The sequence below is a fragment of the Anguilla rostrata genome, chromosome 16 (assembly GCF_018555375.3).
Source record: "Anguilla rostrata isolate EN2019 chromosome 16, ASM1855537v3, whole genome shotgun sequence".
Classification (NCBI taxonomy): domain Eukaryota; kingdom Metazoa; phylum Chordata; class Actinopteri; order Anguilliformes; family Anguillidae; genus Anguilla; species Anguilla rostrata.
Window position 1 is genome coordinate 29,731,314 of NC_057948.1, and position 27,500 is coordinate 29,758,813.

General features: G+C 50.0%; 1 protein-coding gene across 1 annotated transcript in view; it reads right to left on the reverse strand.

Moving 5' to 3' along the window:
• LOC135242364 (RNA-binding Raly-like protein) overlaps nt 1-27,500 on the reverse strand; it is a 69,169-nt gene that overhangs the window by 17,906 nt on the left and 23,763 nt on the right. Inside the window, exon 3 of the mRNA XM_064313403.1 lies at nt 2,385-2,435. Within this exon, the coding sequence (XP_064169473.1) occupies nt 2,385-2,435 (51 nt within the window). The remainder of the gene's footprint in view (nt 1-2,384; nt 2,436-27,500) is intronic.

Here is a 27,500-nt window from a genome sequence, read left to right on the forward strand (position 1 = left end):
GGTGTTCTCAAACGGAGCTTCGTAGCGGCGCACCGGCATGCTAATTCCTGACGAGTGATTGACAGGGACGCCGCGCCGAGCTTGAAAAGATCGAGGCCGGAGAAGGAAGGAATTGATGAATGTCAAGGTGTAGATGTGTGTAGGTGTGTGTGTGTGTGTGTGTGTGTTGGAGAGGCACAGAGATGCTGTCATGGGAACCGTACCTGATCAAAGGTATCGCTGTGCCTTTGTGTAGTGCAGCCGCAAAAAAAAAAAAAAAGGTAAAATCTGCTGAGTCCTGAGTTTATGAATACTGCTGGTCACCTTCAGTCTTTCACGGAACCATATTTTCCCCCTGGAATTAATAGGCACCGTGTGTAGCGATGAGGAGAAGTCTCCCTCTACCCTTCTGTCAGGCCCTGTTATGATTCTGCACGTTTCTCACAGCGACCGCAAAAGCAACTTCTTCTTTTTTTAATTCAGTAAATCTGCGCAAACAGGTACTCGGGGGTTTGGATGGCATTTCAGAAACCTCCATACAAACCGCTTCATTGTAACCGCGAGCGACGGAGAGAGAGAGAGAGTCGGCGGCACCGGAAAATGGAACAAAAACCGTTTAGAATTCAGACTCCCGACAGGCCTCCACCCCTCTGCTTGAACCATCAAACACCCCCTCCTCTCCTCCTCCCACTGTACCCATCCAGAGGCCTTGCCTCTCGCCTGCGTTTCCCTTCCAAATTCGCCAAAATAACCTTGGCCAATCACAGCTCTGCTAATTGCTCTATTCAGTGTCGCCATCAGCTCAGAGCGAGGGGGTGTGGGGGTGATTTGGAGCTGCCACGCTGCCTCCTGGTTGGGCGAGCTCATCTGAGAGCCCGCACTCTGTCTTTCAAGCTCCGGCCCCGGCCAGCCCCGGCGTTATCACCGGCAAACTGCCTCGCCTCGTCGGCTCTGGTGTGGGGAAAACACATTTAAAAAACGGCTCTTCAGAGAATCTCGCAGAACTATTGAAGCAGATCAGATTTTTTTTTTTCCTCCTCCCTTCTTGCTCTATGGCTTTTGTCGGCCACCTGAAAGGCAGCAAAATATTCCCTCGCAATTGTATCCAGAGGCCTGACACAGCAGTTTCATTACCGGCCCTAAATTACCCTCCCCCCCCCTCACCACTTGCCAAAAAAAAAGGTAGCGGCGGGGTAGCCATCTGGGGCCGGTGACAGGCTTTTGATGAGATACACGCAATTAGAGGTGAACAGAGAGCGAGGAGCGGCACTCAGGCCCCGGCTGACAACTTTTTAAAACAAGAGAGCAATTACAGGCTCTGAGCCCTCTGGGATTCATCCTCAGTCTGCTAGGGACCACGGGATATCCCTCAGTCTGCTAGCCTGTTCCATCCTTCAGAGATGTCGCCACGGCAACGATAAAGCCGCACAATCCCCCATCCAGGTTCCTGCCTAGGCCACTAGGCAAATCTGTCGCCACCCGGATGCAACGACTACAGCCGCACAACCCCCCTCAGTCTGCTAGGCCAGGTTCCCCATCCCTTTCCTAGAGAGTCGCCACGGCAACGATAAAGCCGCACAATCCCCCTCAGTCTGCTAGGCCAGCTTCCCCATCCCTTTCCTAGGGAGTCGCCACGGCAACGATACAGCCGCACAATCCCCCTCAGTCTGCTAGGCCTGGTTCCCCATCCCTTTCCTAGGATGTCGGCACGGCAACGATACAGCCGCACAATCCCCCTCAGTCTGCTAGGCCAGGTTCCCCATCCCTTTCCTAGGATATGTCGGTCACGCGCAAAACCCCCAGGATCCACCCAGGCAGCCATCAACACACCTCAGACTGTAGGTAACACACTGTAATTAACTACCCTGTGAAGGTAAACCCTACAAAGGAAGAGCCAATGCCTTCATTGACTAATAAACGACTAAAGCAAATTATTATTTGCAGCACGGCCTTTAGAAAAAGTCGCTTGATGTAACCATTAGAAATTTTATCCATATTTTTCCTGGCAGTTGCCTGACAGGCCTGCTCATGGCTTGGTTCGGACGGAAATATTTAATAAATGTCACGGTCAGCCACTGTCAATGAGCGACTGAACAGAGTCCTGATGGAACGCGCTCCTTTGACAGGCTCGTGTTACTGTCTACCATATGGCATCATAGATATAAAACACGAAGACGGCACCATTTCTCAAGTAAGGAGAGTAATGGACAGAGGTTTCAGAGTGAAACTAATCCTGGGCTGAAAAAAACATCCCTGAATGTGATGGAAGATCAAAGAGCAGACAGTCAGGGAGACAGGGGCAGGTGAACAACATTTTTTTTTTTTTTTTACATTTCCATTGTCCTTCTCAGACAGGGAGCTTAAAACCCCATCCCTGGGTTCAAACTGAAGCCAAAAGACAGTACCTGTCATAGAAGTCATCCTGGCAGCACTCGTACTCCAGGTCATAGTCAGATCTGTGGAGAGAGCGACAGGAGAGCTGTCAGACAGAGGAGACGGGCCTGTGGAGATGACAGTCTGAAACTGGAGCGGACAGCTCTCTTAGTACCGGCCCCAAACACAGTGTGCACACACACACACACACACACACACACACCACCACACACACTACACGCACACACACAACACAGCACACACCACGACACCACACACACACACGCATACATGCATACACGCACGCACGCGCACACACACACGCATACGAACACACACACACACACACACACATGCATACACTCACACACTCACACGCATACACACACACCACACACACACACACACACACACATACACGCATACACGCACGCACGCGCACACACACACGCATACGAACACACACACACACACACATTCTGATAAACCAAAGAGAGATTATCTTGTGCAGAATATCTGCTTTCTTGCACCACTAAAATGTTTTTGTCAAAGGCATATTTGACTTGGCTATGACATATGCCACGGCCACAGTCAAGTTTACACTAATTACCACCAGGTTTCAGGTACTCTTAAAAAATCCATTCTAATTGCGGGTGCTAATTTGTAATCATCATTGTGAATCGCACGTGCCCTGCATTGAACCCCATTTGCATTAATGCGAGTCATTTTGGCACTGAAACTTATGTTGACAATACAATTTAAATGTGCACGGTCCAGATGGCTGTTATTGCAGTTGTATGTGCCTTCCATCAACTCCAGGTGCTTTGTGAATCATATGGAATTATTTTTCCCCTTCATATTTGTGACGGTTTAATAAACACAACAACACTGTAAACCTTTTTGTGGATTCTGCCTGGACTCTTCTGAATCTGCTAAAAACAGGCCTCTGCTGAGACGCTTTTAACTGGAATTGGGTAATTGCTGTATGGCTGTATCCTGTCATGTCCTTTGGGCGTTTCTATCTCACTGCTTTTCTGCCCAGGACTTTCAGATCTTCAATGAATTGAGCTTCATAAATAAAATAGATTATTGTTGTTGTTTTTGCTGTTGCTGTTATTATTATTATTATTATTATTATTATTATTATTATATTATAATAATAATAATAATAATAAATAATAATGATGATGCCTACACACATTAGAGCTTGTGTGCACCCATACATACAATTGCATGGACACATGCACACAAACATGCACACATACACACTCACACACACGCACACACACACGCACACATACACATACACACGCACACATGCACACACACATGCACACACAGATATTCACTCTGCCGCTTCTGATCAGCTGGCATGTTTGTCAGACACTCTGAATGGCGCGGAGGGAACAGACAGCACACACACACACACACACCAGAGAACGCAGGAGCGCAGTTATGACTCCCGATGCCCAGCGGGCCCGTGTTCACAGGTTCTGAAGTTCCTTTTTATTACACGGCAATGGGAAACAATCTGGCAGCAGGGCCCCCTGGGAGGGGGACGCACGGTCTCCAACACCTCGCCGTGTGAGATCCGTGTTCCGGGACAGGGGAAATGTACTGTTACACGGAATACCCCCCCACCCCCCCCCCAACGAGGATCTAGGGGATAGACTCCACACTGCCGCTTTGTGAGCTGCTGAGACTCATGGCTTCCATTTTATCCTCCGTGATCCACTTACATATGAAGATTGCTGCACCTGAACTTAGAATGGAAGCAATGCACTGAGTACAGCAAGAAGAAGCAAGTCCCCCGTATCATAACAGCTTTTGTTAGATTTTTTGATGAATTATCAATTAAATTAAACACAGGTGAAAATTTGCAAATCATAGTTCCGTAGTATGTGATTTTGAATGCAGCTATTAATAGGGAAATACATATGTATATCTCTACAGCGCGGTCAACTCAACTGGAAAAAACACTGTATTCACAGTCTCAAGCCAACTGGAAAAAGTGATTCTCCTGCATGACATTTAATTTGTATTTTCACTGTTCCCAAGTTGGAAAATCCATAACAATTGTCCTGTGCCACGCACAGATGACCACAGGGCCCCAGATATGTCTTTACATATTCCATTTAATTTACTGCAGAGCCAGCCTGAGCCTGTAAAACTCTGCGCTTTCTCCGGAGAGCTTACAGTAATCTCCACCTGTCACCTGTCTCGCTCAGCCCTGATTGGACGTCCCCCTCACACAGACAGCGCGCGCGCACACACACACACACACACACACACACGCGCACACCGGCCGCTCAGAACTTTATTTATGGGCCGCAGCATCCACCCGCCCAATGACTCCACCGCGCCGTCTCCTCCTGTACAGTAGCTACCTCTTTTTAGGCCTTCTCATTACACGCTCCAATACCCAATTCCTCAAGCCAGCAGCAGCTATTTATAGACTTTTAGACTGTTGTGTGTGTGTGTGTGTGTGTGTGTGTGTGGCCAGCCAGGCTTGCTTCAATCTCTCCTAATGCCGTCTGAATAAACCTTAAAGGTCAGAGTGACATTAAGCCCAACAGTGAGCCGCGGACGCACGCCGCCCGTTTACGAGGTTCGCTCAGCAATTTTTGGACGGGCGGCTAATCCTCCATATTCCCGGAGACTAATACGCGGAGTGGCGGGGCCCCCGCCCCCGCCCCCGGCGCTGCGACCCGACCTCCGTTTACCTCAGAAATCCAGGTTAAACCCCGGAGGAGCGCAGAGCTCTTACTTTTAGCGGAGAGAGGAGCCCCCCTGCTTGTTACCGGGCGACTTGCGCGGAGCCGCGGCGCAGAGCCGTAATGGACCCTGACATTCACTCGGCGCTTCATCCGTCTGCAGTGTTACCTTTGGAAATGTCAACCAAGGCGACAGAACAGCAGAGCAACAGAAAGCCCCCGCAGGCACGGGAAACGCGCCGCGTACAAATACCGCGGCAGTGCGGAGAGAGAGAGAGCACAAAGGAAACCAAAAAAAAAATAATAATAATAAAAATTTGCAGCAACAGGAAGTAGGAAGTTTAGCGATGCTAGACGAGCCAAGAGGTGCCCTGCCGGGCCTCTATGGTCAGAAACCATGGTCAACTGAATGGCTGCATCAAGACAGAAGGTCAAAACACTGGGCTGCCACTCTTCAGGACCATGAGTCTGCAGGCAGGTGTAAGGGGAGGCACCACAGGTAAAAAGAGAGATTTGGGCTGGATCGGTTGATTTTGAGATATCATGATATTTAGCTTCCACAACTACTGTAGTTTCATAAAATATCCATGATCACTTTAGAATAGTTCATTTAGATGTTTATATACCAGCCGTGTCAAGAATAAGCAGGCACAAAATTAGCTTTAATGGCCATTTTCTCTAAATTACTGTAGCCTACATATTTTCTGTACGAAAAAAATAATTTCCCAACTTAACTTATAGATATTGCTACCAACTTAACCATGGTTCCTCATAAGCAAAATAGCTGGCAATTTACAGAAGCGATTTTTATATATTTTGTCATTACTATGTTATGGGGTAATTTATGTGGAAAAATAGCAAAAGTATCTGAATGTTTCAGAATATACAGTACACGAATACATAAGTTCACGAATCAAGCAACCAGACATCAATAATAATGGCATGGGGCAGTTTAAGTCAAAGCGGCAAAAGAGCTGAACAATTTAAATGTATTTCCTTCCACTGTGCTTCACAGAAAGCAGTTAAAACCAATGGTAATATTTATGTTTTCAAATCAGTTTTCTTTACACATCAGCCAGCTAATTAGCTAGCTGCCAGATTAAATCTGTCGCTAACGTTAGCGGCTTCCTTAAATGAGAGAGGGATACGCGATCATATTTATTTACGTCACGTTAAAGTAATGCTAGCCTGCTAGCTTACGCTCGCTTGCCATCAACTGGTCCGTGACCGTGATCGACGCGCAAAGGGCTAAAAGGAAGTGACACGTGTTCTATTACGACGTAGTGTGTCCGAAAACCCATCGTACTATTCACTCACATACTAAGCGCTCTGAATGATAGTGTGCATGTATAGTATGCAGTATGTAGCGTGCGACTCCGGACGCGGCCATGGTCTCTCTCAGCGCTGGTCACGGGGGAGTGCCGGGGGAGTGCCAGGCGGCGGACAGCCACCTGGCAGGACATAGGCAGGCAGAGCGATTAAAACAGGGTCAGGGCCCCAGGGCAGCCGAAGTGGATCGAATGACTGACTGCGGAACTAGAAGCTCCACACATCACACAGCCACCTGGACGAGCGAGGGGGGGGGGGGGGGGCGAAGCGAGGATGAAATGAGAGGCGTGCTCCAGGCTCGGGCTGCTCGTTTTTGATTCACGCTCCTCTTTGTCCTTGTCACAAACACTCCTTTAATCCTCTGGAGCTCAAACTGCGCCAGGCCCAAAAGCCCGGACTGTGGAAAAGAACAGAATGAGTGACTGCACTTCAGCATGTCAGCCGGGGGGGCGGTGGGGGGATGGGGGGTGGGTGTTGGGCGGGTGAAGGGAGGCAGAGAAAGAATGATGAAAATTTGATGTTTGTGGATCTGTTGTGGTGGGTAGCAGGTAGTGATTTATTCCAGGCAAGAAATATACACGCTGTACTGCCTGCACACGCACAAACGCATACACTCGCATGTGTGCATACGCACACACACACACACATACGCGCATTCACACAAGCACGCACACGCACACACATGCGCACAGACACACACACACATGCACAGACAGGCACATGCACACACACTCATACACATGTAACACACACACACACACACACACACACATACAGGAATTAATGAGGAGAAGAGCAGCCAAATCTGAAAGCTCCAGCCCGGGTTATTCACGGACAGCGTGTGCGCTCGCATAGACAGAAAGGGCTGCTGCAGTGGTTTGAGCAGAATAAAGAATAAAAGCACCTGCATTCTCTTCAGCTACCTGCGGCGAAATCCCTGGAAAACATCTGGCTTTTTCATTCTCCTTTCAAAGGCAGTTTTTGTTTCAGACAATGAAAGTGGCCAGATATGAATCACGGGGTGAAATTTGGCAACGCGTGCACGTCAAGCAGCCCTGCCAACTGCATTTCATCATCTCGCTCTCAGTTTCAAGGCCATTAGTTTTTTGTTTTTTTTTTGTTTTTTTTAATAAAAAAATTGAAATGTTTTATGGGGGACATCTTGACTCTTCAGTGGTCAAACATCTCAATGGCGAGCGTGGCAGAGAAGCGGCGGCCGCGTTCCTCGTTTCCCCGTTGCTCAGAATTCCTCCACGGCCTTTCAGGGCTCAGCACAAGCATTTGAGCAGCACGGAGCCACTCTTTCATAGCGGCAGTTCCCGCCTTTTTTTCCTCCCGCTCCGTCGTCCTAAAAGCCCATCCAGGAGCTGAACTGTCCATTACCGGGAGGCACTTTGACTGGGCCTCCGAATCGCGGCGTTCGGGGGAAAACAGCCCCCCACCCCGACCTCCCCCCCCCCGCACCGGCACTCAAATGACAGGTTCCGCGCTTCGTCCAGAAGCCCGAGCGGGAAGGAAGGCGGAATGGCGATAATATTCCCGCTCTCTCGGTGGAGGCGAGCTCGAGCGCTTCCCCGCCGTGCAGTTCCACAGGAACAACGTCACGCCACATAATCTGCACCATTAATAATAATAATAATAATACTGGGGGAGTGGGAGAAAGGAGACGATTTCAGCAGGAATACAAATCTGATGCTGGCGAACCCAACGGCAGTGAGCTGCCCTCAGTGTTAACCTGTTTAAGAGCTGAGGGATTCTGGGGCAGCCCTGGGGGCGCTGCCCCTAATCTGCCCCCCCCCCACCCCCACCCCCACCTCAATCGCCACCATGGCGTAGCGTGAGCTGACGTCAACCCACACGCCCCACAGTGGGGGTGGGATGCTCCAGACTCAGCAGGGGACAGGTGATTAGGATGCTGATGTGCGGGGAGGGGGGCGGAGAGCGGGGGGTGGGGAACGGCGGGGGGGGGGGTGGGGGGGGCGGGAGGGTGGCAATTGCTCCCACGAACGCCAGCCAGGGAAACGGGAGAGTCAGGGTTCTGCCATGACAACTGCTGCCCATTTAAATTCTAATTACCTCCACCGTGGGCTGCCGGTGTCAGGGGCTGGCGGGGTGGCGTTCTCCGAGGCCGTCCCGCCCCCCACCCCCACCCCCCCCCACTGCGGGGAGGGTCTCAGCCTGACAGTGAGGTCGCTGAAGGCTAATTAAATTTTTTTCATAATTTCACTCGCGCCAGGGCAATCCATTAGACGCGGCTCATTATAAATCATTTCTTTCCTGTCTGTCTTGCGGAGGGTGGTGTGAGTGGGAGAGAGAGTGTGATATGGGGGGGTGGGGGTGGTGGGGGGGGGCGGTCGTATGTGTGGATGGTACAGCAGCGGTTCTCCTGCCAGCATTCATTGGACTCCAGAAATAGTGCTCTCTCACTGCAAGCCACGCCACCATAGAGTGCAGGAGGGGATTCTAACCGCGGAAAGGACCAATCGCCTCCCAGGAAGGCTCCGCACGTCCATCTCAGCCAGTGTAAACAGTGCCACGGCGGATGCCAATGCGAAACAGCGGCGCGATCTGTCTCAATGAGGGGGAATAGCAAACACCCACACTTTAAGACCAGGGCTGTTGTGCCCATGTGAGAAATGAAAAGCACACTCCAGCAGTGAAGGCCTGGGGGAAGAGACGAGATGCTCTCGCGGGGCGAGGGGGAGGGGGGGGTGCGGGGGGTGGGGGGGGGGGGGGGGAGGGGAGGGGAGGGGAGGATAAACGCTGATGGTCCAGAACCCAAACAGGCCGATGGTCAACTCTAACCGGCATTAATGAGAGGAAGGACTGCAGTAATCGTCTTTCCCCAGAGTGGGGCTGTTCATTCGAAGCCCTGCTGATAAACAGCAAGAGTTAAAATACACAAAAGGAGCTCCAGAAAATGAGGGGGGGGGGTGGGGGGGGATCTGGTGCCGCTCGGCCTGCACTGTTTCACTGAGCACACCTCCTGTAGAGCTCCGCACCCCAGTCTCTAAAGTCCCAGTACTGATCCCCAGCATTCAGTCCCAGCAGAGTAATGATCCTCCTTAAGCTTTTTATTGATCTGTGTATGATGGACTGCCCAACAAACACAAACCCTACACACATGCACACAGACACAGACACACACACACACACACACACACACACAGACGCACACACACACACACACACACACACACACTGACGCACACACACCCAGACACACACACACACACACACACACACACACACATGTACACACACACAGTTGTCAATTTCACTCTGAAAAATATTAATAAACTAACAGAATTCACATAATTTAATTTACACTACCTGGGACACCAAATAAAATGTCACTCCCCTGCGCATATATACTCCCCTGTCTCATACATTCCTTCACATGCATTTTTTGCTATTTGTTTACAAAATGATACACATACCACTGAAAAAACAGACATGCAAAAGGCAGCAAGTGGAGAGAGTAAATGGAGAGCTGGAGCGCATGGTATTTTTACACGGTGACATTATACCAAACGCTTTCCTTTTTTAACGTATAAAGCATTTACGGCAGAGAACGTGTCAGGAAATGTGTGTACAATGACATGATTGCACACAGTTTGGTTGCTAATCTAGCCTGACAATACAGGCCATTAATAGTTTTGTTGCACATGCTTTTTTTCCCCCAGCGTTATAACGAGGCACGGATCTCATTTGTGATTGTAATCGACAATACAACAGCCACCAGCCGCATGCTGTGTAGTGCAAGCTAATGGCGTCCATTGTCATTCCCACATGGGAAAACAGAAAACAGCACATCAGTAATAAAGAACACATACTGTAAGGAAGAGGCCATTCATTATTGTTTGCTAGGCCATTTACTCTTTCTTTTCCCTATTCTGTTGTTTTTTTTTCTTCTTCTATTTGCTGGGACAGTACATTTTTCATATGATTGAACAGAGGATTAAAAGGCCAACTGGCGCAGTTGTTTCTGAAATCATTACAAATAGCCTCAGAGACCTGAAACGGAGGTGGGTTATAGGTCACTAGTGACCGCTTTTGGCAAAGGCTAGTAGCCATGGGTTTGCACACCGCCCCCCCCCCCAACCGCCTGCCCCCCCCCGCCCCCTGCCCTGAAACACATATGAGCGCACACGTATATACATAAGACACCGCACGCTGAACGCCACAGTCTCCTGGATCCCCTTGCCTCCTTTAGAAGCCCCCCCCACCCCCCCACCCCACCCAAGTACAGATTGATTTATTCTGAGATAATGTTCACACTCAAAAATGCGCTGCGATGTAATAAATCAGGCTCGCCGCACCATGACGGGGGTTAATGGCCTGGAAATTTGATTTCCTGCCACTTCAGCTGTTCTCAAATGGAAGGGAGTGAGATTAATGCTGAACTACAACTGCTGACCGTCAGAGACAAGCCCTGGACCAGCCACCGTACACCGTACACCGTACACCAAGCCCTGGACCAGCCACCGTACACCGTACACCGTACACCGTACGCCGAGTCCTGGACCAGCCACCGCACCGTACACCATACATCAAGCCCTGACCAGCCACCGTACACCGTACACGCTACACCGACCCGAGTCCTGGCCACCAGCCCGTACACCATACACCAGTCTGACCAAGCCTGACCAGCCACCGTACACCTAGCACCTGACACCGTACGCCGAGTCCTGGACCAGCCACCGTACACCGTACACCAAGCCCTGGACCAGCCACCAACCACCGTACACCGTACACCAAGCCCTGGACCAGCCACCGTACACCGTACACCAAGCCCTGGACCAGCCACCAGCCACCGTACACCATACACCGTACGCCGAGTCCTGGACCAGCCACCGTACACCGTAAACCGTACACCAAGCCCTGGACCAGCCACCAGCCACCGTACACCGTACACCGTACGCCGAGTCCTGGACCAGCCACCGTACACCGTACACCGTACACCAAGCCCTGGACCAGCCACCAGCCACCGTACACCGTACACCAAGCTCTAGGCCAGCCACCAGCCACCGTACACCATACGCCGTACACCAAGCCCTGGACCAGCCACCGTACACCGTACACCGTACACCGAGCCCTGGACCAGCCACCAGCCACCGTACACCGTACACCGTACACCGTACACCAAGCCCTGGACCAGCCACCGTACACCGTACACCGTACACCAAGCCCTGGACCAGCCACCAGCCACCAGCCACCGCAAAGACTTCGGCTCTAAGCTACCCTGCATGGGGGTCATTCCTATGTTCCCCAGCTCTACATGAAACCGTACACCGTACACCAAGCCCTGGACCAGCCACCAGCCACCGTACACCGTACACCAAGCCCTGGACCGTACACCGTACACCGTACACCGTACACCGTACACCAAGCCCTGGACCAGCCACCGTATACCGTACACCAAGCCCTGGACCAGCCACCGGCCACCGTACACCGTACACCGTACGCCGAGTCCTGGACCAGCCACCGTACACCGTACACCATACATCAAGCCCTGGACCAGCCACCGTACACCGTACACCGTACACCGTACGCCGAGTCCTGGACCAGCCACCGTACACCGTACACCGTACACCAAGCCCTGGACCAGCCACCAGCCACCGTACACCAAGCTCTAGGCCAGCCACCAGCCACCGTACACCATACGCCGTACACCAAGCCCTGGACCAGCCACCGTACACCGTACACCGTACACCAAGCCCTGGACCAGCCACCGTACACCGTACACCGTACACCGAGCCCTGGACCAGCCACCAGCCACCGTACACCGTACACCGTACACCGTACACCAAGCCCTGGACCAGCCACCGTACACCGTACACCAAGCCCTGGACCAGCCACCAGCCACCGTACACCATACGCCGAGCCCTGGACCAGCCACCAGCCACCAGCCACCGTACACCGTACACCGTACACCGTACACCAAGCCCTGGACCAGCCACCGTACACCGTACACCGTACACCAAGCCCTGGACCAGCCACCGTACACCGTACACCGTACACCGAGCCCTGGACCAGCCACCAGCCACCGTACACCGTACACCGTACACCGTACACCAAGCCCTGGACCAGCCACCGTACACCGTACACCGTACACCAAGCCCTGGACCAGCCACCAGCCACCAGCCACCGTACACCATACACCAAGCTCTAGACCAGCCACCAGCCACCGTACACCGTACACCGTACACCAAGCCCTGGACCAGCCACCAGCCACCGTACACCATACACCGTACACCATACGCCAAGCCCTGGACCAGCCACCAGCCACCGTACACCATACGCCGAGCCCTGGACCAGCCACCAGACACCGTACACCACACGCCAAGCCCTGGACCAGCCACCAGCCACCGTACACCATACGCCAAGCTCTGGACCAGCCACCAGCCACCGTACACCGTACACCGTACACCAAGCCCTGGACCAGCCACCAGCCACCGTCACCACCACCGTATGCAAAGACTTCGGCTCTAAGCTACCCTGCATGGGGGTCATTCCTATGTTCCCCAGCTCTACATGAAATCTTATCTGTGTTCAGTAGATAGAGACAGAGACAGTAAATCAATGATTTTCTGTCTTACTCCAGAAAATGAGGTCAGCAAACAAATGGCTTAGCTATGCTCAGAAGTCCTCAATAATAATAATATTTTCCAAGAAATTATGAAAAATTGTTCACAACATTTCATCACGTGCAGTAGAACTTAGGACCCTGGGAACATAGACACGCTCCCCCCTGCATGTGCTCGCTACAGCTGCAAACAGTACCAAACCCAATGGAGCTCAAACAGTCGCAGTCAGATTGAACCTACACACACTCTCACAACACAAATATACACACAAAATAAATTGGACCATCTTTCAGACTTGGAGCACAGCAGCTGGGGAAGGAAAGGGGCTTGGCAGCCATTTTTGGTACAGCAAACAAGACGAACAGATTAAAGATGAAACTCAAAACTTCAGTCAAAAAAACACGAATGCAAGCCAAAAGCAGAATGAAACAAAGCCAGGTTAAAACCTAGTACTGTATATGGCTGGACCTAACACACGTGATCCGGCCGACCAATGGTGTAACTTCATAACTCGGCCGACCAATGGTGTAACTTCATCACTCAGTCACTCAGTCACAGGCATTCGCGTTTGTAAGGGCTGGCCCCACTGTTGCGGTCCAGCCAAAAAGAGTCGAGTCGTTTGGATTGGTGGATATTACAACCCTCTTCCAAGCGTCTCAGCTGGGGTGAGCTCGCGATGCATAGGCCCTTTGTGGGCCAGCAGCTTGCTAACGTGCTAGCGTGAGACATTACCCAGCTTTCCCGGCCCTCGCTGACATCATCGGCCACACGCTGCCCTGTTTTCAGTGGGGCGGGCAGCATCACACAACTGCCTTTGTCTTTCACAGTTTGATGGATAAGTGTGGCTGCCAGCCTCACACACCATAGACATAGTGGGTGCTCGTAATCTAGCCGCAAAACTATTCCTATTACAGGTTTTAAGGTGGCAAATAATGCTATGACATTACATTACTTTATATCAGAGTTTTCAATTTTCAAGCGTTTGTTGTATATCCTCCTTTCCCCCCGGTATTTAACAATTTTGTAAAGGCTAATTGTGTAATTAAGTCACTGTAACATCCTCTGTCAATCCAGGATAAAGTAAACAAGCACGCATCCCCCAAAACTCATGCAGTCAGGCAGTCATTCTTTTCACTCTACAGGCTACTGGCACAGTGCTGTGATACTGTGCTGTGGTGTTATGCTGTGGTGCTGTGCTGTGGTAATGTGCTGTTCTGTGGTACTGTGCTGTGGCCCTGTGCTCTGGTGCTGTGCTATGGCACTGTGCTGTGGTCCTGTGCTCTGGTGCTGTGCTATGGCACTGTGCTGTGGTCCTGTGCTCTGGTGCTGTGCTATGGCACTGTGCTGTGGTCCTGTGCTCTGGTGCTGTGCTATGGCACTGTGCTGTGGTCCTGTGCTCTGGTGCTCTGCTATGGCGCTGTGCTGTGTTACTGTGCAATTGGTTAAAAACAATTCCACTTATCAAAGCACTGGACTGGACTACAGCCAGTTGCCTCTCGCTTTTTGGGAAACATTGTGGTCAATCGCCCCATGTTCACACAGTGAGCGATTCGGTCAACCAGTTGCCAGAAGTCCATTAATTCTCTATGAAGCTCAGTGACGGCCAGTGACCCAAGCAACTGCACAACAAGAGACAAAAGTTGGCCAAAAAAATGTTGCCCACGGTTTATCTTTTAGTGGGTATCACCCGTGAACAGCCAATCAGAGCTTTGGGCTTCCTATTTCTCCAACTGATATGCTACCATTGCCTGAATAATTATTCCACCTAGTTTAGTCAGAGCAGAAAAGGAGGAATAGCTTATAATTATAGGCACAATCAAACCCGGTATTGTACAACCTTTTTTAAAAATAAATGCAGGGACAAGCACCTAAAAAAGAATGCTTGGATGGCAGTTGCAACTGCCCTCAGTATAAACAGTAAGGTAATTTGAGTTATTTTATTGTGTGAATAAAATGCTGACAATCACATTAGCTAGATAAATCCTAGGTAGCCTATCAAGCATTGAAATACAAAAGCATGATTAATTGCTCACAGGTAAAATAACTTGTATGTAATTTATTTCAGAGCCTTGTTTATTGGATAGCTAGCTACTGAGGATAAATATGAAATAACAAATAATAATTATCAGTTCCATTACATAACTATAAAAACTTAAATAATAATCTATGGTAAATATACATCTTTATTATATTATGTAGTGAGTGAGTGAATGCAGAGTGAATTGAGTGTGTGCCCTGCGATAGATCTGTCCAGGGTGTGTTCTTGGATCTCCCCAAATGCATGCTGGGATATGCTCCAGCACCTCCCGCAACCCTGCCCAGGATAAGCGGGTATAGATAATGGATAGATGGACTAAAGTCCGTATTTCCATTTTTCACTGCTTTTCGTCCCCACCCCCACCCCTTCCCCCCCCCGAAACTTCCAGCCACAGTCCAACCTTTAAAATATGACAATTTAAGTCACTTTATAGCATATTAAAATATTATAAATGATTAAATAATGACATTTAAAGACATTAACTTTTTAAGATTTTTTTTTTCTCTAACACACTACTGACAATGAAGATGGCAACGAAATCCCACGCCCCCCCAACCCCCCAACCCCCAAGCAGTGCTGATGACACCTCATTCAGAAACACGTTGAGGCGCCACAGTTTTGTAGAACATTAACACTGACACTCCAGACCGCTATGCATAACCACGGCTAATTGAGCAAAGGTGCTCCTGGGGGGTGGGGCGGGGTGGGGGGGCGATTGGGGGTGCGCATGCAATGGGACGCGCGTGACTTCCATTTATTTCCCCAGTGCTTCCCCTGAATGCGTATCGCAGACCTGACCGTTGCCCACTCTATCCGGAGCACACCAGCATATGCGGCGGCGTAATAAAAAGCCACAGCGTGCGTTATTATAGGACAGCGTGCCGCGAATGACAAGCTTGCGCTGCGCATAAATTAATAAACCCATTTACGGGCGCGATTCTCCACGGACACCCGACGGCCTGACTTCACCGATCGATCCGATCGGTGAATTCCGCGCCGGTGTTTTATTTCTCCGTCTCCGTGAAGGTTTCGGCATTGCACCCCCCCCCCAGCTGACGGAGCGCGGCTCGGCGGTGTCCGGGGGGAGGGGGGGGGCTAGCTACGCGAGGGCGCTAGCTACGCGAGGCTGCCCTTTTGCTTGTTCCACACTTTTCCCCCAAGCATTTCCTGCAAACGACGCAGGAAGCCCGTCGCCTATTACCCCCTGACACAGCCAATGTGCATCGTACCAAACACACACACACGCTCGCCGCCTGCTTGGCTCTAAAACAGCTTAGGCACGAAACGAAGAGGTTAAACGGTTCTGGCTTTTCTCCGCCGCTGGAATATTAGACAGCTATTAAAAAAGTGCTGATTCCCCCTTTTCCATGAAAGGCGCATCTGAACGGGCGCGTCTGCGGGGCTGAGACATAATTACACCGTGTACCCTCTCCGCGCGCGCTCGGCTGCCGCAGCCTTCCCAGCAGCTGCTCAGCCCACCGCTGCACCCCAGCACAGTGCAAACAGAGTGCCAATCACGCGCGTCCCCCCACCCCAACACCGACACGACCCCCGCCCACGTGCGTCACACGGAGGCGTGGGGGAAACACAGGCGCAAAAAGGTATACACATATGCACACGCGTACGCATGCTACACACGCACAGGTGCACGCACGCATGTACACACACATACTGTAAATAAACACATGCACACCCGCACACACACATGCATGCACACACTCATACATACATACACGCATGCATGCACGCACGCATATGCACGCATGCATGCATGCACGCACACACGCACACATATGCAGGCATGCATGCACGCACACACGCACACGTACATACAAGTATGCACTCAGCCAAACATGCGCACACACAAAACATACTGAATATGGTGTGGACCAGGCGCTGGTAGAGAGTGAGAATATTTCTCCAAGAAAAGAGGCAAGCAGAGTGAAGGGAGGGCTGACCAGTGATAAAACAACAGAACGTTTCTGAGTCACTGGCATCCACAAGCATCATCAATCACTCAAATAGTCTGTTCACACACCATCATCAGCGGCACGCTAAGAAAAGCAGCGTTTCCTCAGCACTGTCTTCTTCCGTCACCAAGAACCTTCTGGGTTAAATAATGCATGAATCAACATCTCCCATATTTTTGGTCCATCTGTGTTTCTTTCTTTGTTTAGTCTTTTCTATTTTTTTTAATTTTGGTTGTGCATAGCGAGGGAACAGACAGCAATTCCAAGCTCAAAAGGTTTGTTAGCACGCAAACAAAGCACTTCTGTTCGAAGGCTGCATCTACAACACCTCCTTCTTATACCGCTCCAGACGGCTGACGAGTAAACATAAAGTTCGAACTGCGGAGGGCATGTTTGCATCTCCAACATCAATCCGGCTGCGGAAACCGCACAGACTTCACAGGGACCAAAGGAAGTGTCGCTCGGGCTGAGAAACCTTCCGATGTCGCGCGGCGAATTTCTCCGTAATAGTGACACGAGTCCTCTGGAAAAAGTCCAAGCCTAAACAACAAGGACATTACAGAACGGGCACGGCGAGATTCCAGGGGGAATATGTGCAATTAGATGACTCAAGCCCTTTGCAAAAGCCCCTACCACTCCACTAGGTTGGCCTGCCGCTTCAAAGAAAAAAAACATTAAATTCTTGCATCACGCAAGCTGAAATACCGCCAACTTCAATTAGACCGCGTCGTCCGACGTCCGCAAGCTGCATATGAACACCAGCAAAGGCAGACATGGCTGATTCCCCCCCCCTCAATACACAAGTTATTATCCTGCTGATCTCTTATAGCCCCTCAGTCTTTATATTATGAGGCGGGACGGAGCGGGTGGCTCAGGCTTAAATAAGAAGTGTGCATCACCCCCTAGAAGGCTAATGAAGGATGCCAGCGGGGGAGAGCCAGTGAGGGCTCCTCACCACTGCCCACCACATTAACAGCAGGTCCTGAGCGCGGGGCGTAAAAGCGCTGGGTGCAGAACTCCACCCGGCCCTGATTGGAGTGAGTGAGCTGTAGCAGGATGGGTGTTCAGTAGCTCCCGAACTTGCGGATGACCGATCGGAGGGAAAATTAGTTAAGTCCCCGGTCCGGGCGTGGGGCCAGGGGCCAGGAGCCAGGAGCCAGCGCATGACTAACGTTCGCAGGTCTTACCCTCACGTTTCTGGAAGCTTCCGTTCAGGGAGAGGCCACAAACCAGATTGACAAAGTTCTTTGCTTAATAGGGAATAGTGGGGGTTGGACTGTGGTGCTGTGGGACTGCGGCACTGTGTTAAATCAACAACTGTTGCTCTATCGACGCAGCTTTTATAACTTTTCCGACCAAGGGGCCAAAGGTCCAGCCGTTGTCATTGTCTCAGTTGAGCTGCTAAGCTCTCCTCTCTGGATCCGGCAGAGGGACTGTCCCAGTGCTGACCTTTTATGTGTCACCAGAGCCTAAACACCCATGGGACATGTGACAAAAGCACCTCTCGCACCATGGGGGGTCGCAATCACCGTGACACCCCAAAAAAAACTTTATCCCAGAGCTTCACATGCTCGCCATAGCTCCACAGCTGCATGACAAGCCACATCATCACTATATTTTCAATTTCAACTCAATTCCATTCTATTTGTATAGTGCTTTTTACAGAGAACTGTCACAAAGACATTTTACAGAGAAGCAAAAAGAAAAAAAAGGGCAAGAGACAGGGCAAACAGAGCAAACACCGAGGCCTGAACCCCCAAATTGCAAGCACACGAGGTAAAAAAACAATTTTTTTTAAATGCCCAGTGCAGAGAAAAATGTCAAATGGTGGTGAGAAAAAAAAAAAAACTCCCCGATGGAAAGAAATCTCAGGAGCAACCCGGCCATAGAGAGGGAGCCAAACCTTAACTGGCCAGCCTGGTGTAAAGCAGTGGTAGAATGGAACGTAGCAGAAATGCGTATGCTACTTTCTACAGTGAGTCTTCTAATTTGTTCATGAAACTTGTGTCGCTGCTACACACAGGGAGTGAGAGTGTGTTCGTATCAATCTAAGACTTTCATCTACCCAACAGTCTTTATTGATGCTAATGCACGGAGAGAAACTGAAGCTCAGCCACTGAGAAAGCTTTATAATTTCAGTCTTAAATCTGATAACGTATCTGCAGTATATATTTTCCCCCCAAAGCTCCTGTTCGAACACTATCAGATCCTCATCTTATATTGCAGTTTCTTTTTTTTTGCACAGATCCATCAACGGAGAAAGACACGAAAGTAAAGCTCCATCGTTCTCCCCCCCCCGCCCCCGCCCTGTCCAAACAAACCGCATAACTGCATAATCGCTTCGAAAAAACAAAAAGTCAGACGGCACTGCGGTTTCACAAACCCCGTCATACGGCAGAACCGGGAGGGATGAAGGTGCGCAGTGTTCCCCTCTCCCACCCCGGGACGGCCCCTGGAGGAGCGGTGGATAAGAGCCCAGAGGGCCCGAAGGCCTGACCCCCGGGCAGACGGTCATAAATGCGGCCGCACGTCGGCAGGCTGAGGTACAGAGGGCTCACAGTCGCACTACGCGCCACTCAGAGCACAGATGATAGATCGGGACGTTATTTCCGTCTTTCTGTGATTAGCCCGCCCACAACCGGCCGGACTTCATTCAGGGAACGCGAGGGGACTCACGGCGGAACAAGACGCAACGCGTTGGACAAAATCTCTCGACTTGAACCCCGACGCTAAACAAGCCTGAACAATCTGATATCCCAGGCTGCACACAGCCCCTGCGATTTGGACTGATTTGGCGAGGTTATTAAAATAGGTTTCAGAGGGAAAAAAAATGTTATGTACTTACTTACTCGACATCAGATGTTATCCTGACATAAACAACAGAGCCACTAGAGTTGTGGTTTGGCTCAAATATATGAATAGATCAATTTGATTTTGCTCTGTGTTAATACACCACCTTTGGGGGTAGCTTGGAGAGCATTGCCTGGCTGCGCATAGTCTGAATTCCCCTAAAAGTGGCAATTACCTGAAAGCATACCCGACTGTGCTCTATACTTTCTTCCTCTCACGGCAAGGACACAGGGGAGGAGGAGGATTATTTATACGTATGTGTGTCTGCTTGTGTATGTGTGTGTGTGTGTGTGTGTGTGTGTGTGTGTGTATGTGTGTGTGTGTGTGTGTGTGTATGCGTGTGTGTGGTGAGAGTGGTGCGCCTGTGTGTGTGAGCGTGCGTGTGTTGGGGGGGACAAAGGCAGTGGTGTGAAAGGTCATTCTTCACTGCACTTGTAAAACCGAGAGGCCATCAATATGCAAGGCCCGCGCCGTCTGCATGACGACCATTTCCTGTCCACTTCTCCCCCATCGATCGGATCGCCGCTCGCCGAGGCAGCCAGATTGATTGTGCTTTATGGACTGAGCCGCATCGATACCGCTACACGCACACCGGCGCACGGGGCCCGAGGGTTTAACGATGAGCACCAGCCACAGGCCCATCGATCCCTGCACCAGGGGGACATAATCACTGCCATATCTTAATACCTGAGAGAGAGAGCCTGCAGCGGACTCGCGAAGAACACCACGCCAGGACAAACAAAGGTTTTTTTAAAAATGATTCGTTTTGGAGAAAACTCCGGGTAACGTGGGTGAAACTTGCAGCTGTGTGAGCACATCAGTCTCCATCGCGGAGTTTTAAGCCCCACTCTGTGTCATCTCTGACTAAATACGCAGTAAACAGAAGTCCTTAGAACTCCGTGCACAGTCCCCCCCCCCCCTCCCTCGTGTGCACGGGGCTAGTTTTGTTAAATTACCAAGGAAAAATGCCCCCACTGCTGTAGCCTTTTGAGATTTCCCAGCTAAAGTGCACGGGAGGCGCGAAGGCAGCTGCAGACACATCCGCAGTAATTGAAACTGACAAGAGAGGAGGCCGTTGGAACGATGAATGGATATCACACGCCTGAAGTTCAGTGGCTGAGATTAGTATCCCATTATTACATTGATCTTTGGAGGCCCGCGCTGCGCTGTGCTGTGCCGTGCTGCCGAGGTCTCCTGGATTATGGTTTGGAATCCCAGGTGGGGCGTTAGCTTTCTGCAATTGAGGGGCAAAGCACTGAGCCTGAATTGCTCCAGTAGAAGAAGAAGGAAAAAAAAAATCAAGATACATTGTCACATATTACAAAATCATGTAGGACGTGTAAGTTGCCCCCCCATAAGTGACACAAAATCTAAATTTACTGGATTTTGGCTGATGTTTTCCAGCAAAAACAAACAGCAAGAAGTCAACCTTTGTGAATATAAGGTCCGTGCCCGGTGGAGAGATACACAAAACGATCAGTGTTTTGAATTTATTCTCAGACCCCCTTTCTCCTGTCATTTCTGCCCTTACAGGCCAAACACTGCAAAAACGAAGCGATGACAAGCTGCAGGCTTTCTGACATCAATAATCATGCGGAAGATAACATCGGAGAGTCACCAATAATGGATGAAAAGCCTGATGGTCGTTTATAGCAATATGTCCTCCAGGACAGAGAGGAGATGGCTGTTCGAAAATTGGAAACAGACTTTTCCAAGATTTACCATTTTACAGCGATGTGACAGCTGGATGGGGAAAAAATGTAAAAAGAAAAACATTTTTTAAAATATGAAAGCAGAGTTCAGTTCATGAAAAGAATGTTCTGACAGCAGACCTCTCCGCACAATACCACAGCAGCAATAATAAAACGGCAAATTCATATGTTCTGCATTGATAAGGCAAAGGGCGACGCCAACTTTTGTGCATGGCAGAGTTTGCCCGTTCAGCATTTTACGAAAGAGAATAAAAAGAAAAAGGCCCCACAAATGTGTGTGTGTGAGAGAGAGAGAGAGAGAGAGAGAGAGAGTGTGTGTGGTGCGTGGTGTGTGGTTGTGTGTGGAGAGAGAGAGAGCGTGTGGTTGTGTGTGTGAGAGAGAGAGAGGAGAGACTGTGTGTGTGTGTGTGTGTGTGTGTGTGAGAGAGAGAGAGAGAGAGAGAGAGAGAGTGTGTGTGTGTGAGAGAGAGAGAGAGAAAAGATGTGTGTGTGTGAGAGAGAGAGAAAGAGAATGTGTGTGTGTGTATGTGTGTGTGAGAGAGAGAGAGAGAGAAAGAGTGTGTGTGTGTGTGTGTGAGAGAGAGAGAGAGAGAAAGAGTGTGTGTGTGTGTGTGTGTGAGACAGAGAGAAAGAGAATGTGTGTGTGACTGTGTGTGTGTGTGTGAAAGAGAGAGAGAGAGAGATAGAGTGTGAGTGAGAATGTGTGTGTGTGTGCGTGTGTGTGAAAGAGAGTGTGTGTGTGTGAGAGAGCGAGAGAGATAGAGTGTGAGTGAGAATGTGTGTGTGTGTGAGAGAGAGAGAGAAAGTGTGTGTGTGTGTGTGTGTGTGAGAGAGAGAGAGAGACAGAGAGACAGAGAGAGAGAGCACAAGCGAGAGAATATACAGTGAGCTCCATAATGTCTGGGACAAAGACATATGGCCTATGTCTCTGACAGTTGTTTTTCTTATTTCTCAGCTTCATAATGGCTTCCTTGACTTTCATTGGTATCCATTGGTATTCACAGTATCCAACTCTGGTCCTCAAGTTGAAAACACAAGTAACAGACTCCAAAGCCAATCAAAAGCCTAAAATCAAGACTGGATACTGCAAGCTCTCTTATGCATACACTAAGGAAGCAATTAAACACACCTGACTGATAAGAAATGCTTGTAAAGCTATTTGTCCCAAACATTGCCCTGAAATGGGGGGACTATGCATAAAAAATAGCGTATAAAATGTCATTTCTATACGGCAAAACCCAAATGTATAAAAATGTGTATTTGTCCCAAACATTATGGTGCTCACTGTATATCTGTGTGCTTATAAATATATACTATATCTGTCTGCTTGTGTGTATGTGTATTGACTTCTTCATAGGTGTGGGCTTGTATTGTACATGTACGTGTGTGTGTGTGTGTGTGTTTAGAATCCTGAATTTGTAGATTTGCACACGTAAAGTTTGAACAATCTACATTCTACTCAGTTTGTACACTCCAATGTGTCAAAAGACTTTTGGACGTCAGTGTATTTGCTAATTTCACTCAAGATAGAATTCAAAGGGTTGTAAATATCATTCAGTTTTATCAGCAGCAATTATGGTTTTTCAGACCGTCTAATGCAACCGTTTTTTTTTTTTCATAGAAATTCTTTTGAAAAAAAGACACCAAAATATAGTTTCATTCCTGCCATTCCAGCAGCTCATGGAAGAGCTCATCAGCAGAAGCAGGAAAGACAGGAGAGTGAGCCGGGCTGCGGGCCCACCCGTTAGAGCGGAATTACCGCGCCGTGCGGTGATGGATAGAGTTGGAAAGGGGGAGCAGAGGAGGGAGAAAAGCTGAAAGAGCGGGAGGATTATGGGACGGCGGAGGAATGGCTTCTGCACAGCAGGCCAGAGGCTTCTACGCACATTCAGAGCGGACAGATAAGTGCCATCAGAGAGAGAGAGAGAGGCTGCGGCGGAGTCTTCACTGCAACAGCCCGCCTTCTCCTGCAAGCCCAGTCCACACACACAGGAAAACGGCAAGAGAAGCTGAATACACACACACACACACGCACGCACGTTTGCACGTGCACACATGTACACACACACACATACACAAACACACCCACGCAGACGCGTATGTTTGCATGCACGCACACACACACACACACACACACACACACACACAGGTACACACGTATATACATACTCACACACTCACACACACACACATGCACGCACACACTCACACACACACACACACACACACACACACACACACACACGCATGCACACACACACACACGCATACACACCCACGCAGATGCGCATGTTTAGACGCACACACACACACTCACACACACACTCACACACATGCACGCACACACTCACACACACACACACACATTGAGTGTGTGGGGGGTGGGTGGAATCACAACCAGAGAACCATCTACAGCCACACACTCACGGCTGGCCCGGCAGAAACCGTCTCAATAAACAGCAGGCCTCTCTGACATCAGGCCCTGTAATTACCCACATCAGTCAGGCGCGGGGTCAGTGCCAGTCAGCTCCCTCCTGCCTAGTTATTCAGGATCACAGGCAGGGCCCCATCCTGACGAGCTGCCACCTCGCCAGGCTCACCGGGAGCGCTTCCGAATTAACACAGTGCTCTGTCCTCCGTCTCCAGCTGTGTGACCCCTCCAGCCAACCTCACTCCCTGCCTCCCCCTGCTTCGCTTTGGACCTCCTCCACCCCTCCCCTCCCCCTCCAGCCAACCCCACCCGCTGCCTCCCCCTGCTCCGCTTTGGACCTCCTCCTCCCACTCCCCCCCCAACCCCCCACCACTATCATCACCTCAGTCCCACCCACACAGCCAATCATTCTCCTCCTCCAGCTCCCTCACAATCCTGACTCCCAGCCACTGAAGCTTTAATGAGTATTGTCCTTGCACGCATTATGAGAGACACATTATTACGCGGTAGTTTTTTGGTGCGTGACTTTAATCATCGTTTTTACTTTAAAATGTTTTTTTTTCTTTTTTTGTATAAACGGTCGACAATTATTCTGGAATGTATTTATCCATAAACCTTGATGTTTTTTTTTGTTATTTTGTGGTGTTCTGCTTCCATGAAGTGTAATAGGGGGGGAAAGCGCCATGACGGCCGTCTGTCAGGGGGACGCCACCAGCGATGGGGCTCGAGCTTCACACCGAGGTGACAGCCGGTCCATGTAAACGCGCGCGATCCACCCCCCGGAATGGCCTCGTGTGTAACGGCCCGGAGCATGAGCAGAGCTTGGGGAGGGTATGGGGCTGAGGCTACACGGTCATCGTTGCGAATGTCGCGAACTCTTCAATAAAGTAAAAAAAAAAAAGAAAGATCAAGGAGCAGCAGCTTTATAGATTTTTCATTTGGGGGGGGGGGGGGGTCGAAGAGTGCATTTTGTTGACCAAAAGTGTACTCCCAGCAGAGTGAATTAAAGACTGCAGAGCTGTGCAACTTACTTTGCATGCCACAAACCCCCCCCCCCGCGTCACTTATACACCGACCCCCCCCCCCCCCCAAGCTCTGACCTGCCCCTCACCCCCACCCCTCCTCCCCACTCCCTGAACATCACATGTCACTCATGAGTCGACAAAATTTTGATTCCAAATGTGGAGAATGACATATTGTAATAAAATAATATTTTGCATGAACACAGCTTTCTTCATCTCAAAATTAGCTCATAATTCCTTGCATGCCACCACTACTCAGGGAATAATAAACTGTCTGGCTCTCTCAGCTCAGAAGGCTGACAGAGCACCAATTCACACACTTGGAGGAGAGGAATTTTTCTTTGTGATCTTGGCACTTATTCTCCTGTGGCCTTAAAGCAGTAATTTTCAGAAAAAAAAAATTTAACAGAAAAAAAAACATTAATATGACTTTTAAAAAGTACTGGGGATAAAACTGGTGCAGCCTGGTCGGAATTAGGGTGACGCATCCATATGAACATTCTGAAAGGTTTTTGTCTGCAACAGGTGCTCAATGGCGGTGTGTGCAAACAACGCCCTTGTGTCTACACTCTGTTTCCAAGGATAGAAAAAACACACGATTGGGCACAAGAGCAGGAAATGGCAGGTTTTCGTTTGTTTTTTCTTTTTCAATTGTTCCGAAGCACGAGAAGCACTTTGGGGTGGGTAAGGACCGTTCAAAAAGCATCATTTGAGGCCCTCTGTAGATCTGCAGCACACAGTCATATTGTAAATGAATTCCTGATGTGTCCTTCAGTTTCACTTCAGAAGTTACCGAGCTTTTTATTTTAGTTTTTTTTTTAGTTTTTTGAGAAATAGCTTAAACTTCGTAGATGAGAGTAAATGGTATTGTAAGCCACGACATGGAGGTTTTTATATCATCCACACAAAATACAGATCATCAGCCCACAGAGCCCAGCCCTGGGCTATTCCTCTCCAGACCTGCCTTGATGTAGACTTTGGACAATGGCCTGGGCGTGTCATCCAGCCGGGCCCAATCAAGCCTGGTCTTGGGAAAGCCATTATTTTGAAACAAGAAGTCGCATTACGAACAGGAGAAAGTAATTTAAGGCTTGCCACAATGGGTGCCCATTCCCCTGCTGCCAGAAGCGAACCTATAAATGCTCTCTCTCTCACGGTGGAAAAAAAAGGACTCACTTCAGGGACACCAACATGCGCATTTTGCCGAGACACTCTGAACCTCCGCAATTACACTGTCAAAGAAAGTTACTTTCCAGAATTAAACTATGGCACGGCACCCCCAAGAATAGAACAACGCATCTCATTTTTTCATCTTTTTTAAAATTTTTCTTTGAGGATGACTTTGGATGCTCTGGTCCGGGGTGACCTTTCCCAGAGCCAAATGCCAGTGCCGAAGGAGACAGCAGATTGCCGTTTTGGGGAGGGGGGGGGGGTGTATTATCCCTGCTGGGAAGAGAAATTGGATAGGAGTTCTGGGGGGTGGCTCTGAGGCCCGGAGTCCCCCTCAGACAGAAACGTGATTACCGGGTTCTTACAGCAGTAATGCAGTAAACGTTACCCATAAAACCCGCGGAGCGCGCTGCTGCCGGACGAACTCGGCCCGTCGCTTCCCCCCCGCGCTCTTAAGTGGCTCGTTACTCTCCGGGTCCGCGGCGGGCGGATAAGCGGCGGGAACGCGCCGCGCCGCATCAAAGTGAAATTAATGGCGCTTATTTCCAGGCGTGAGGTTGCAGTCCCCCACCCCCCCCCCCCCTTCTCTCACCCCCCCCTCTCCCTACCCCCCTCCCCCCCTTTCACCCCCCTCCCCACCTCCCCCCTCCTCCTTCTGACTTTGCGAAGGCGGTTTGTTGTGAAATATGCATCAGTTCACCGAGGCGCCCTCTCCACACATCGCCTCGTGATTGTGGGGGTTTTTCTTTACGGAGAACGTGATGCGTTTTGGCCGGGGATTCGAGTGGCGCTGCGCGGTAAATCACAGCGGAACGCGTGGGGCGCAAACCGCAGGGTTTTTTTTGTTTTTTATTTGCGTATGTACGCTGGGTACTGAGCGTATTTATAAACAGCTGGGAACGTGCCTAACGTTGATCTCTGGTCTCTCAAACGCTGCAGAGCAAGCCCTGCCGCTGCTGCCGACCCCCAGCCAGGTTTAGGAGGGTTTGTTATTCCCGAGGACTTCTAAAATGTCATTTATAGCCTTTATATCCTGCTGGTCAACTGAAAAAATCATACACACACAAATAAATAAATAAATAAGGAATAATTGACATAAGTTTCTGGGCATATGGCAGCTTGAGCAGTATGTTTGTTCCCTTGGATTGCGTTTCTCACGTCAGCCTAGGTGAAGCAGAGGTGATTGACACACGGAGAGGGAGGGGCAAACTGAGCGATGCACATCCCAAATCCAGACGCGCTGAGATTAACTCGTGCCTCGAGTTCAAAAGCTGTCGGGAGGGAGAGGTCCCAGCTGTCAGGCTGCCCTGGCTTTAGGAAGA